Here is a 14774-nt window from a genome sequence, read left to right on the forward strand (position 1 = left end):
CTCGTCATGTTGCATGACCATGCATGATGACATTATACAATACAATTAGCTTAGCAGTTTTATTGTCCAAAACGGAGCAAAATGAATTGGCCGTAAAAGAAGGAAAACATAATAAACAAGAAATAAATTCAATGATCCAGCTGACATTTGGAGAACTATCATCACAATCAACATGGCATTTGAAAAATGTGAATATGCACAAATTAATCCCTATTTATATGGAATCAGTTCATTGCCCATGCCCTCTCAATAATAATTATTTTAATAATTAAACTTCTATAATTTATAGTCTTTAATATCCTTTTCCGGACCCTGACTAATTTGAGAATCTAATTGCAAGCGGGGAAGAAAATTACAATTCCTTCTTGGCTTAAAGACCATCAAGCCCCAACAGTCCAGTGAACAAGAGACATACAGCCAATAGGTCCATCTCCATATCAGTGCTACAGAGGCCTTGGTCCATATGTATCAAATGTAGGAGAGCTGATCTAGGATCAACCCCCCACTCTCCATGTAATCTTATTTATTGGAATCTAAAAGTCAAAACTGATCCTAAATCAGCACCCCTACTCTGAGACGGTTCATACAAACGGACCCAGATGGATAGGTAATGGAGCGATGTAGTGGCTCTGTGTACCTGATACTCATTGGGCCAGAAGGTACTGACGGCAAGCTCAGCGCGGAGCCATTCCTTCCCGGTGTAGCTGGTCACATTCCAGATGGGATTAGCCATGGGACCTTTGTTGACCTTCACCAGGATGTTCAGCGTCCCGGGGCTGGAGCCATCTTGGGTGTACAATAAGTAGTTGAAGTCAATACAGTGGGTGTCGTTTTCCTTCATTACTGGCAGCTGAATGCGGGCCTTCTCTCCGGCGTCGTGCTGGGAGGAGTCCACCATCATGTAGGAACCTGAGCAGGGATAGAAGAGAAGGAGAAGAGAATAGAAGAGGAGAAGAAGAGAGGAGAATAGGAGCATTAGAGGACATGGAGATAAGAGGGGCCTAGAGTCAGACTCTCGGCAGCTAAGGTTCTCCACTCCACTGAAAGTGCTCCAATGTTTCTTAGCAACACATTTTTGGGTAAAGACCAAACAAATAGAAATGCTTCAATTAAAGGACATGTTTATTGATTAACTACAGTTAGATCCAATAAATGAAAAATAATATGATCATTTTGGGGAAATTGCCATGTAGAGTTCAATGTAGGTCATTTAGTATTGGTTTAACAAACAAATATCAAATTCATTTCCTATTTGAATCTTTATTATGCATGATTTAAATCCATTTTGCTCATGTGTTATTCCCTTAAGCAAGACATCAGGCCTAGCCAAAGCCTCACTTCACAACCATTTGTCACAAAATCAGTACATCTGTTCACCATTTTCAGGCCTGCCAAAACAATGACTCGAATGTAACTAGAGTTCTGATGATTCACATTGTACAAGAACTCTGAACCATCGTTGTGTACTCAGCTCCAAGCAAAGAAGAAGTTCTAAGATATCTTTTAGGAACCCATCTGGCTGTGTTTATGTGTGCTGGGTTTTTAATGGAGAGGATTCGCTGTGAAGTAGGGGATATTTTCAAGGTGGTCAAATTCAAAGAAACCTTTGGAGTGCAACAGTATACATTTTCTTGACTTGTGGTACAACAGCTTTTTGGAAAATTGCATTTACGAATAGCTAATTGTTGAAATGTATATATTTCCAGACCTTTGAAATGGCCTGTGTTCAAAGGCGAGTCTTTGTCCTTGGGAACAAAGGGAGTTTGTCTGTTGGAGGTTTGTTTCAGGGAAAAAAAAGGTATAAAAAAAAGCCTTCCTCCCCAAAACTAGGCAGTTCACCCTTCCCAATGTCCTGCTCCCTCCCCCACCTGACAGACCGTTCCAGCAGGGCCAGACAGTGTATTTTTCACCCTCCCCCGCTAACCCTCCTCCCACCTCCCTGACGAACCCTTCCAAGCCAGGCAGTGTTTCTCACCCTCCCCCGCTAACCCCTCCTCCCACCTCCCTGACGAACCCTTCCAAGCCAGGCAGTGTGTTTCTCACCCTCCCCCGCTAACCCCTCCTCCCACCTCCCTGACGAACCCTTCCAAGCCAGGCAGTGTGTTCTCCCCCTCCCCCGCTAACCCCTCCTCCCTGACGAACCCTTCCAAGCCAGGCAGTGTGTTTCTCCCCCTCCCCCGCTAACCCCTCCTCCCACCTCCCTGACGAACCCTTCCAAGCCAGGCAGTGTGTTTCTCACCCTCCCCCACTAACCCCTCCTCCCACCTCCCTGACGAACCCTTCCAAGCCAGGCAGTGTGTTTCTCCCCCTCCCCCGCTAACCCCTCCTCCCACCTCCCTGACCAACCCTTCCAAGCCAGGCAGTGTGTTTCTCCCCCTCCCCCGCTAACCCCTCCTCCCACCTCCCTGACGAACCCTTCCAAGCCAGGCAGTGTGTTTCTCCCCCTCCCCCGCTAACCCCTCCTCCCACCTCCCTGACGAACCCTTCCAAGCCAGGCAGTGTGTTTCTCACCCTCCCCCACTAACCCCTCCTCCCACCTCCCTGACGAACCCTTCCAAGCCAGGCAGTGTGTTTCTCCCCCTCCCCCCCGCTAACCCCTCCTCCCACCTCCCTGACCAACCCTTCCAAGCCAGGCAGTGTGTTTCTCCCCCTCCCCCGCTAACCCCTCCTCCCACCTCCCTGACGAACCCTTCCAAGCCAGGCAGTGTGTTTCTCCCCCTCCCCCGCTAACCCCTCCTCCCACCTCCCTGACGAACCCTTCCAAGCCAGGCAGTGTGTTTCTCACCCTCCCCCACTAACCCCTCCTCCCACCTCCCTGACGAACCCTTCCAAGCCAGGCAGTGTGTTTCTCCCCCTCCCCCGCTAACCCCTCCTCCCACCTCCCTGACCAACCCTTCCAAGCCAGGCAGTGTGTTTCTCCCCTCCCCCGCTAACCCCTCCTCCCACCTCCCGGACGAACCCTTCCAAGCCAGGCAGTGTGTTTCTCCCCCTCCCCCGCTAACCCCTCCTCCCACCTCCCTGACGAACCCTTCCAAGCCAGGCAGTGTGTTTCTCACCCTCCCCCACTAACCCCTCCTCCCACCTCCCTGACGAACCCTTCCAAGCCAGGCAGTGTGTTTCTCCCCCTCCCCCGCTAACCCCTCCTCCCACCTCCCTGACGAACCCTTCCAAGCCAGGCAGTGTGTTTCTCCCCCTCCCCCGCTAACCCCTCCTCCCACCTCCCTGACCAACCCTTCCAAGCCAGGCAGTGTCTTTCTCCCCCTCCCCCACTAACCTCTCCTCCCACCTCCCTGACGAACCCTTCCAAGCCAGGCAGTGTGTTTCTCATCAAGGTACAAAATAAACATGAGGCCTCAAACAAACAAAAAAACGTGTCGGTTTCCCTCTCATGCATTACTTCTTTACGAGAGCAAGATCATCAAGCTTTCACACAAAAAAACGAAAGAAACGGAAAAAGAGCTAGAGCCAAAAGCTGTTGGCAGTTCTATTACACACATCTATGATTTTATTTATTTATTTCACTTCCCCACTAAAGCTCAAACAAAGGACGTCCAAAGATGAACAAAATCCAGACTTATTTTTTCCCTATTAAAAATCCTTTGACTTTTTTTCCAGAAAGGGAAATAATCGTACAGCAATAACAAATTGTTTGCTCAACAGTACTTGAAATCAGCCTCGATTCATGTGGACTGAAAACAAACAAATTCTTTCTTCTGTTTATGCCTCCAAATTCCAACGTTACCATGATAGCCTCTCTCTCTGAATCACACAGCCAGCCTCAAAGCATGATCCTCCTTTCAGACAAGGACAGGTTTGAAAACTGCCCATCATATTAATAACAACATACTGTATGTACATGTGCACTCCTTACATTCTGCATGTGCTCAATTACGTGCATTTAATATATGAACTCAGTTAGCCTGCATGTATTTATTTCACAACCCTGCACTCTCAATTAGGTGAAAGGTGTGTTTAGAGCAACAGTGTTGAAAACCATTTCTGAGGTAGCCCTCGAAGCTATTTTAAAAAACAATACTAATTTAACTAGGCAAGTCAGTTAAGAACATACCCGTATTTACAATGACAGCCTTCCCCGGCCAAACTCCCCCCTAAACCGGACGACACTGTGCCAATTGTACGCCGCCTTATGGGATTCCCGATCACAGCTGGTTGTGATACGGCCCAGGATCGAACCAGGGTCTGTAGTGCGCCTCTAGCACTGAGATGCAGTGTCTTAGACCCCTGCGCCACTTCAGAATCACCTCAGGAAACACCTCAGGGAACCAATTTCTGCCCCTTTCATAGCCACTGGTCTCCAATCTGCATCACAAAGACTATTTCCCAGAGAATGTGATCAGCTTTTTACCCCTATGGCCCTTCCTCATTGTGATACTTGTTGGTTAAACACCTGTTTATCAAACCAGGTCCTAAACGACCTGGCGATCGGTGTCAGGGAAAATGTGAAATGACCAGATGGGGATTCACTGTATCATATTACTCATGAATGGCCTCTTGTGTCTCAATGCAAATTGGTAAGGGTCTTGTAAATATGTTGTCTGTTTTATGGTCGATTCCATATTCAATGTCGGGAGAACCATGATATCCATGACAAACCAAGATCAAGCAAGGGTTCGTTTTTCTCCAATGTGTCTCACCAAAGGCTAAATCTGTGAAATCCATCAATGACATCAAGGCCAGAACCCTTCTCAGATTCATAAGCAGTGTTTTAGGATGCAGCTGGGTCCACTCTTAAACCACAGCTGAAAACACCAGAAACCAGGCCTCCCCTCAACTACCGCTTTATGACAGATTACAAATTTCTCCCCAAAAACAACAACCTGCAATTAAGGTCGGGCCAAACCCTGGTGTTAAGTTGAGTACAGTGGTGCACTGCCACAAAACACTGGCTTCTCTACAGTGTTTGGGGAGCAAGTGCCACAGACTAGTGCTGTGGTGGTATTCCTCTGCATAGCTCCAGAACATTGGATCTGATAAAGCCCTTGGCCTGGGGAACAGGGGAAGGCCTAAGCCTGTTATCTCACTCAGAGCTCCAATCCTTAGGGCTCTCCCTTTCTCTCACGAACCCAGCCTGCTATCAGTCTACATCAACATGGGCCAAATAAACTAGGCTGAAATATGAGATTCTCAAAAGGCGCGGGGGGGGGGGGGGGGGGGCATTGACAGCTGTGATGATTTCCCTCTCTGGACCAGTGGCTGATTACATTCTTGATCATAATTCAACATTACACAAATAATTAATTTATGTAAATTCAATTTACTTTGAAAGTAGTTTAAGAAGTGTGAGCCAACGGGTTTATAAAATTGTGTTTTAATGCATCACGTTAAGACTTAAGCAAACAAGCACATCATCACTCATATCCAACCCGACACAGACTTTTCAGAATTGAGCTGCAGATCAAAAGCAGATGCCTGGTGCTGTTTGTAGTGAAACCCGATAGCCATGCAAAAGCAGAGCCACTTTGTTCGAGCGAAACGAACACAATCTCCTCTCCTCTTTCTATCAATGTATACAGTTGATCACGAGTCGTAGAAGCAGTGCGAAAGGGGAGAAGAAAAAAAGACATGTTTGTCTGGAACAAAGGGAAAGCAGGCTAGAAGTCTCTCTGTTAATGCCAGAGCGATCAGATTGCAAGGAAGACCCAACTAAGCTCCTAATAGGCCATATCGCCTGATTCAGACAGGCTTTTTAACACCAGGGAGGGGGAGCTGTGTTTATTTTATGCATCTGGGTTATTCTAATATGGTGATTGGCAGTGTTTGGGAAGCTGCTCTGAAAATGTAGTTTATAGTTACCAACTACTTCACACTGGAAGAAGTTAATCTACCCTTAAGAAAAATACAGCTTACTTAATAGAAATGACGATTATCACATCTTAATCTGAAAGGTCAGACTACAAATTGCAAGAACAGATCACTCTGGAGTCAGATGTTAACAGAATGTGTCATTTATCCTATTCAACAGAAAAGGAGAGAACTAGGCACACAAGTGAAAATTAGGCAGGTCTGATGTCGAAAAAGAAAGGCCTACCTTCACCCATATTTGATTTTAGAACAAAACAGAGTGTGTAGTTTCAGTAGTTAGCTGCACCGCTATATGGCAGAAAAGGAACTTAAGATTGGAATTTAGTTCAACTACCACCAAGCTACAGCAAAATGTTATTAAATTACTAGTTCAACTAAATGTAGTTCACTACTTCCCAACACTGGTGATTGGCAACGGTGTTTAATCAAGAGCTGAAACTAATGACGCTGGAGCCGAGCTGGAGCTGGAGCTGGAGCCGGAGCTGGAGCCGAGCTGAACTGCAGTGCTGGCTGAGGCTGAGATGCACATGAGAGAAGCATGGAGCAGTATAGGAGAGACAATGACGGATCACCACATCACTCCTCCACAACCAACCAACCTATCACATACACACAGAGGTTTCACAGATCTCTACAATCCACTCCTGTCATACATCGATCCCTTAGACAAACAACCGAGGATCTCAGCCAAAAACAACCCAAGCAAACCATTCTGAAACAAGAGGAAAACTCTAACCCGTTTCTTTTGGTGAGCTTGGTACATTTGTAAGGATCTGATGTGAGCACATCTAATGTTATTGGATCTGATGTGAGTTTGAAACAGAGGAAGTAGCATGTCGGGGAAGTGTAATTTTAATGACCATATGGAATAAGTTCATTGGGTGACTAGAGCAGAAAATGTAAATACAATCTTTCAAGCAACTCCAAGATGATGACTACACACAACTAGATGCCAGACCACAAACATACATCCTGAATGGGCATCTCCCAAAGGCTTATTAACAGGCACAACCACAGAGTTGGGCTGGGAAGTTACAATGAAGAAAGCAGGTGTTAAACAGACGATAGTACTTTGCCAACACAACTACACACAAACCCTCTAAAACTGCAGATTCCTTACATTTCTACGACTTATTTTCTATCCTTCTTTCCAATGTTTCGAAAAGCTTAGAAAAACAACAATTTGAGAAAGACTAAAAAGGGTGAGAACATTGTTGCTAGATTTAGGCGTACAATACATGTACAATAAATGAATGTAACAAGCAATTTCCCCTGCCGTTACGCAACTGAAAAACATAATGCCAACATTCTGGATAATTTCCTTTCCTATTACTTTACAATTACTCATCCAAAGGCAGAATATTAAAGAAAGGAATATATATATATATATATATATATATATATATATATATATATTTTTTTTTAAATATGGCTTTTGGAGTGGATGTGTTTCCTTCACATCAACGTCAGGTATCCAGAGGATGAATGCAGTCCACAAGATGGCTGTCATCAGATTCATGCCAGTGCACAAGATGGCTGTCACCCATCATGGCCTCAACCGCTGACAGAACAGTCTTGTGAGTTACAAAGGAAACAGAGAGAGAGCCTGATATGCCAAACAACAACTGCTGCTCTTGCATGGCATAAAAATCATGGCAATTCAAACCCTGCTATTCCCTATTAGGACTCTCTAATCTAACAGTGAAAAGAAAGAAAAAAAATAATAATCAGGCTTCACCTTGTTATACACTGCCCTGCCCCACATTAGTGATCAGCCTCTACTGATTGGCAGGAGAGGTGTAGGCCTAACCAAGAGCGCTGGTACTCAGAGAGAGAGGCGTGAGGTTTGACACACTGGTGCAGTCAGTGCCGTACACCCACTCAGCCTTTCCAATGGGAGGCTTAATAGACCAACAGGGCCTGACACTGGCACTGGGCCAAGCAAGCCTGAGCCAAGCCTAACCCCACCAGGACCAAATTATAAGCACAGCTCCAAATGAATATTGATCGAGGGAGTCTCAAGCATTTGTTCTTCAGTGTTGAGAATGCCGTTTAGAAAAGTGTTCTTGGACTGAACCTTTCCCAAAATGTCAATCAAACATGGTTTCAGAGATAAGGAACGGGAGGTTTCTGCAGGGTAAATAGCACTTGTTATCTTGTCATGGAAACTCCCTGATGTGTCTGCTTTTCATCCTCCCTGGCTGAGAAAGTATGTTAAGCTACTTTATGATGAAGCTTATTCCATTTGCGGGATCTGGTTGCTAGCTGGGAAACATTGGAGGCTGATCAAATCATGCTGGAGCTCTATTTGTTTTGTTATGGAGGGGGGGGGGGGGGGGGTAGACAGTGGTCCTGCAGTCAACCCCATGTCCTTCCACCCATTAAAATGGAGGATCTCAGCTATATTGTACTTAGTCAGTACACGGGTCCCTCCTAACCTTTCCAAGATGAGATTTATAGAAAGGTAAGGCTTTATTTCCGCTCACAAGACAATCATTCCATCTGCTTTCATTCACTTTTGAAGTCATGATCAATGAAGCGATCACTTTATTTCATCATCACTGCCGTTGCGTGTTTTCAAACAATAGCGAGGCCCGTTAATGGAGCTAATTCCCATTGGAATGGAATCTCATCCCTCCTCTTTAGATTAAAAGGAACATCTGCTATACTGTTCGCCGTTCCATCTCTACCTGAAAAACTCGGTAATTCATCATAACTGACATACAGTAAACTGGCACCAAGGAACAAATGAAAACAACAACGAAAAACATTGTTGGAGGATGACAGAGTAAAGACAAAATCTCCTCAGCGCCAAAACTATCAGTGTTTGACATGTGGCTATGCTATTGTGATTTTCTCATGCCATCTGTTAAAACCTCTCTAGGGTATGTGGGACGTTAGCGTCCCATCTGGCCAACATCCAGTGAGATTGCAGAGCGCCAAATTCAAATACAGAAATGATCATTTTAAAAATTCAGAAAACAAAACATATTTTTTACATAGGTTGAAAGATTAACTTCTTGTAAATCCAACCACGGTGTCAGATTTATAAAATGTTTTTCGGCGAAAGCATACCTAGCCCAGAACATACCTAGCCCAGAACATAGCCCAGTTGACAAATAATTACAAACAGTAAACAGCCAAGCAGAAGCATTACAAAACTCAGAAATAGAGCTAAAATTAACCCCTTACCTTTGATGATCTTCACATGGTGGCACGCAGACATTCATTTACTCAATAAAATGTTCCTTTGGTTCGATGAAGTCTCTTTATATCCAAAAACCTCTGTTTTGTTTGCGCGTTTTCTTCAGTAATCCACAGGCTCAAACGCAGTCAAAACAGGCAGACACAAAATCCAAATTGTATCCGTAAAGTTCACAGAAACATGTCAAACGATGTCTATATTCAAGCCTCAGGTTGTTTTTAGCCTAAATTATCTATAATATTTAAACAGGACAATAACGCCATCAATATAAATGGTAAACAAGAAATGCACTCTCTCGGGATTGTGTATGAAAAAGCTCTGTGACACGTCAGCGTCCACTCATTCAACTAGTCTTACCTCCCTCATTTATAAGAATACAAGCCTGAAACAATTTCTAAAGACTGTTGACATCTAGTGGAAGGCATAGGAACTGCAAACTGAGTCCTAAGTCAATGGATACTGTAATGGCATTGAATAGAAAACTACAACAACAAAAAATCTAAAATACTTCCTGAATGGATTTTTCTCAGGTTTTCGCCTGCCAAAACGGTTCTGTTATACTCAGACACAATTTTAACAGTTTTGAAAGCTTTAGAGTGTTTTCTACCAGTTATATGCATATCATATCTTCTGGGCCCGAGTAGCAGGCCGTTTAATTTGGGCATGCTTTTCATCCAAAATTCCGAATGCTGCCCCATACCCTAAAGAGGTTAAACACTACAAGTGCAATGTAGTTCTAGCACATAATCTTACCTCACAAAAGACAATGTAAATATTTCAAAATAAGTTTAAACCAGATACCTCTGGTTTCCGGTCAAGTCGTGTCATAAAAAGTGCCACCCTGAAGAAGGCAGAGTGATGCCGAAACGTTGGTGGTTTACCCAATAAATAACAGGGAGTTTATATACAGAGAGAGAGTGCGACTCTATTTTTATAGCTTACAGTAAAAAACTAAGTACCCAGCCATCATTTTTGGGCCAGACAAATGCCACCTCATTGTGTAACATTGTAATGGGACACAACCTTTTTCAGACAATCTGCTGATGACCTTTTCTGTTCCCTTGCATGATTAATTACCTAATTTCTTACTAAATTGGGAAATTTTGCTGAAAGTGAAATGCTTTAAATTCCTACCCATATCAATCCTGTCCCAAAAAAAAAACAAGTGATTAAGCTGTGTAGAGGTGAATGGACAAGGTCACAGGGCCCACGTCTCCACTGCTTTCCCTGATCTTAGTTAAAAACCTTAATTGTGTTGGACAGTCTTCAAACCCAAATATACATTAAATGACTTATTTCTTTCTTATAATTTGCGAAACGTTGGAACTAAGACTGTATTTTGGGGTAGTAACAAAGATGGAGAATAAGACGCAAGGCCCTGAAATGAATTTCCTTCTACCTATTGTCATGACTTTGGCCTGGGGGTAGGTTTATGACAGTCATAAATACCTCTTCCCCCCTTTTTCCTCTCTCTCTACCCTACTGATGTTACATTTGCAAAACCTTTGGTTAACATAGAAATTCTGGGAACATCAGAAGGTGGGGGGAAATGAACAATATTCTGGTTATCCGACCAATTGAACATATGCGGTGGTACTTAATGAATATGATGTCAGTTCGGTTGTCATCTGAGACATTCTCATCAATGATAAGATGACAAACTCTACAGTGGAAAGTCTACACAGAGTTATCGGATTCACATGGAAATCGGATTCACATTGAAATGTTGTTCAATTTAAATGTTTGAATATGAAATTATTTGTGATGGGATGAAATGTGATTTTAGCTTCTAAAATGTGAGATTTGGGTTTTCATAAGATTGGGCTCTGCTCAATCAGTGGCCCGCCCCTGTGAAGGGACATGGGCTATACAACATTTCAAACACCCTCCTCTCCCTTCCTATATAAAGCCTTGACGACAATATAACCATCTGTTCCGAGGACGTGAGGACGATGGTCCGATGTCAGAATGGTTCAGATAATAACGACATAACGAAGCCAACATCAGCGTGAGCTTTGGTTGAGAATGGTATGAACTTTGAACTCTTATTCACTACAGAAGTGATACCTCCTAGCCGTTGAATTAGCAACAGCCGCTGCAAATGAGGGTTAGGAAGGAACAAACAGAGTAGCCCGTCTACCACACACTGTATTCGTATTACCACAACATATTCAATTTACCAGCAGAGACATTCTTCAAAGGACAAAGGACTCGGTTGGGCAACACGGCCTTCCATCTACCACCAACCTACCGAAGCGCAGCTCAGAGTAAATATTTATTGCATTTTCCTTTTCCAAATGGGCGGTAATTTAGAATGCATAAGATACTGTATTTACGATAGCACAGCTTCGCCCTTTGTTCCTCAGTTTTCCCACTCTTTCACTCAAACCCAGCCCCTTTTCTTTTGTGTAACCTGCTGTCATATGTGTTCCGCCCGCTAGGGACGTTTTCCTTTATGACGTAATTTGGAATCAAGTTATGATTTAAATATGTGTATGTGTAATTCTGTGTGATTAGTTAGGTATTTAGTAAATAAATAATTAAACCCAATTTTGTATTACTGATTCAACTTGTTAGCCAGGGTTTGTGCAGATAACCAAGAATTTACAACTTTCAGATGAGACTGAATTAAGATGACGATTAATATTGACTGCTATTGATGTAAAATATTACTAGGTCTTTAAGAGTTTATTCGGAAGATAACAGCTCTATAAATATTATTTTGTGGTGCCCGACTCTAGTTAATTACATTTACATGATTAGCTCAATCAGGTAATATTAATAACGGAGAAATTATTTTATAGAATAGCATGTCATATCACTTAATCCGGCATAGCCAAAGACACGACAATATCCATCATTTCACCTTCCTTCCTTCTCTCCGAAACGAGCAGCTGTCTGCAGTTCCCTCATTAGCTCCTCCACTTACTCTGGTGAGTTTACACATTAGCCCAATAGTCTTTGTCGCTTGTTTTTACAATGGACGCACTAAATAGATTACATTTGTGGCTAAATGTGCAGGGCAAAGTTAACTGTGTTGCTTTTGTTTCAGCTGTTGGCATTTACACTGGAGGGGAGAAAAATGAGTCAAAAAAAAGTTTAGTTTTTCTACATAGCAGGTGTTGGGAACCTGGTGTAGTGGCCTTGGTCATGTTTGCTATCACATTGCAGGGAGGGGACAGCGTCCATTAGGTTCGTGGACATGGTGCAGAGAGTCTCACCTTGAGGTAGTTCAGACGATAAGTATGGCACTTCCTGTGCGCTGACATGGGTCCAGTCAAAGTCATCGTAGGGATCCTGCTGGTAGTCACACTGGGCTGGGCCATCGTCAAACGTACAGCCACCTGGAAGGACAAAGAGAAAAACATGAGGTCATTTTTTCAGCTAATTCCATATTGCCGGTTAATAACATTGTGCCCTTAATTAATTTACGAATGAATTACCACCAATTGCAACAGGTGAGCCCAGTGGTACCTCTGATCACCAGCCAGGGCAGTATAGGCCTTCTATCCCCCTTCCTTCCTACCGAGATAGAGTCTCCTCCGTTGGGTAATGCAGCATGTGCTAAGATCTGACAACTGAGTAGGCAAGAGGAGGCCATGCCACCAGACAGCTCAGTCACACAGTGCTCCCCTTTTTCAGTTTCAGGCTTAACTCAGAGCCAGTCATTTGTGAGATGGTGTGCATAAACAAAGGCCCTCCTGAAGGCCCTACCTGGAAGTCAACATGTCACAGGGCCTGACCGGAGCAGAGAGGAGACAGGCCTCTAATGACTTTGACATGGGTGCCTAATACGTGTAGCCAATTCCACCTGAGGTCACTGGTGACTTATGGGAGGAGATACTCATTCCAGGTCCTCTGGATGAATTATTGGTTGTTGAGAAAGAGCTTCTCAGTTTTAAGAGAAAAGGGATTGTGTTCAGTAGTATTCTTCCTCTTGAGTTTTCTAGCAAGCTATGTATATGAAATGCCAGGTCTATATTTAATGGTCAAATTTGAACACGGTTAATTGTAGGTTAAAATCCCAATGACCGGGAAGGCGCATATAAATGACCTGTACCTCTCTGCTCATTACCAAGAGAGAGTTCTTCACAAATGGAAAAAGGTCACCCTATCTGGGTACAACCGCTGATCTTTCAAACCTCTGAGTGATGGCACACAGAAATATCATAATTTGCATTTTAATTCCAGGACAAAGGTAGATGCTAATTAACACTAGCTACCAGAGGGTTGTAGCTAAAATAAATAAAATTCAAATCCCCCACAGGATGATACACTGTGTTGTCTAAGATAGCATAACCTCAAAAGCATCTACATTGAACACAAACACCAGTAATTACAGAGGAAACATCAAGTGGGCACTCTGTATTGCAGTTGACTCATATTTCCAATGGTTAATTAAAGCGCGGTGGAATAAGCCCAAAACATAGACTAGGCTACATCTTAGAATTGAGAACAAATCAAACTACAGTCACTTCCAGACAGGGTGTCCCTGGACAACATATCCTGAGTAATACAGGAATTTAACATTGACAGAGAGCAAAATCACATTACTGACTGAGTGATTCAGAAATAAAAGGATTCTTCGGGATTTTGGCATTGAATCCCTTTATCTACTTCCCCAGAGACACATGCTAATTATTACCATAGACTTCCAGTCATTACCATTACGCTATTACGAAGCTACCATACTGGACACATTTTTATGTCTGTGTCCAGTATGGTAGCTTCGTAATAGCGTAATGGTAATGACTGGAAGTCTATGGTAATAATTAGCATGCTAGTTAGCAATTGCACTAATACTAGTTAGCATCTTCCTCAAACTGAATGCAGAGACATAAAAATGGTATCCACGAGTTCATCTGACTCTGGGGAAGTAGATAGATAAAGGGCTTAATTGCCAAAATCCCGAAATATGCCTTTACTAACTTTGTCAACTTAGAGCTGTTTAATCCCCAGTTTTGAAGGTGATGACTCAACACAGCCGTGCTTGTTTTGTGACTGGACAGCTACCGTAGATCAAATACATGCAAATGCAAACGCCTTGCAGCACCGAAAACCATTTATCTCTTGTAAGAATATCCTTCCATTTCTACCAATCTTGCTCAGCTTCAATATGCAAATCTGAATAGCTGCAACTGACAAAATAAAGACCCTTGTTGCACCAGGGCTTCCTTTACTACATCAAAAACATGCGAGTCCCTCTTCCTGCCGCCTAGTGAATGTGACAGAGGCCTTGGTATGGTCTAGATTACTCCCAGCAACTGGAGAAGGCTTACCACAAGGAGTTACATTAATGTGATGCTTACTTCTCTTAACAGAAACGCCATTAACATTGCCATACCTACATCTTTCCCTGAATGTAGTTGTTAAATCACTTCACCCAGTCACTGCAGCCTAATGTCACCAATAGTGAGATTAACACAATTCTCCCAAATACAATACAACCCAAAAACGGCTGCAGGACATATAAACTCAGCAAACACTGCAGTGTAACGCATGAGTGCCCATGAACAAACTGGTTCAGTCATGAACATGGAATGTGCAGTTTTGCTATAACATTTCAGAGAAATACCTCCACTCAACGTCTGTATATAAACCCATGTTACATTTTCCGTTACTGACAATCATTTCGTCCCTCTTCTGGATGAGTTTACATTTCCCGCGCATTCATCACCTTCATGAGAGTACTATAGGTTGTAGTGAGTTTGACTTCTCCATGAAAAGGGAGATGAGACGGCCTGTT

General features: G+C 43.3%; 1 protein-coding gene across 13 annotated transcripts in view; it reads right to left on the reverse strand.

Moving 5' to 3' along the window:
- Window positions 1–14774, reverse strand: part of ptprk (protein tyrosine phosphatase receptor type K) — a 149181-nt gene that overhangs the window by 87627 nt on the left and 46780 nt on the right. For all 13 annotated transcript variants that reach the window (XM_031800933.1, XM_031800932.1, XM_031800934.1 and 10 more), the window contains exons 2-3: window positions 12250–12372; window positions 638–909 (exon numbers count right to left, since the gene is read on the reverse strand). In XM_031800933.1, the coding sequence (XP_031656793.1) occupies window positions 638–909; window positions 12250–12372 (395 nt within the window). The remainder of the gene's footprint in view (window positions 1–637; window positions 910–12249; window positions 12373–14774) is intronic.

The sequence above is a fragment of the Oncorhynchus kisutch genome, linkage group LG21 (genome assembly GCF_002021735.2).
Source record: "Oncorhynchus kisutch isolate 150728-3 linkage group LG21, Okis_V2, whole genome shotgun sequence".
NCBI lineage: Eukaryota > Metazoa > Chordata > Actinopteri > Salmoniformes > Salmonidae > Oncorhynchus > Oncorhynchus kisutch.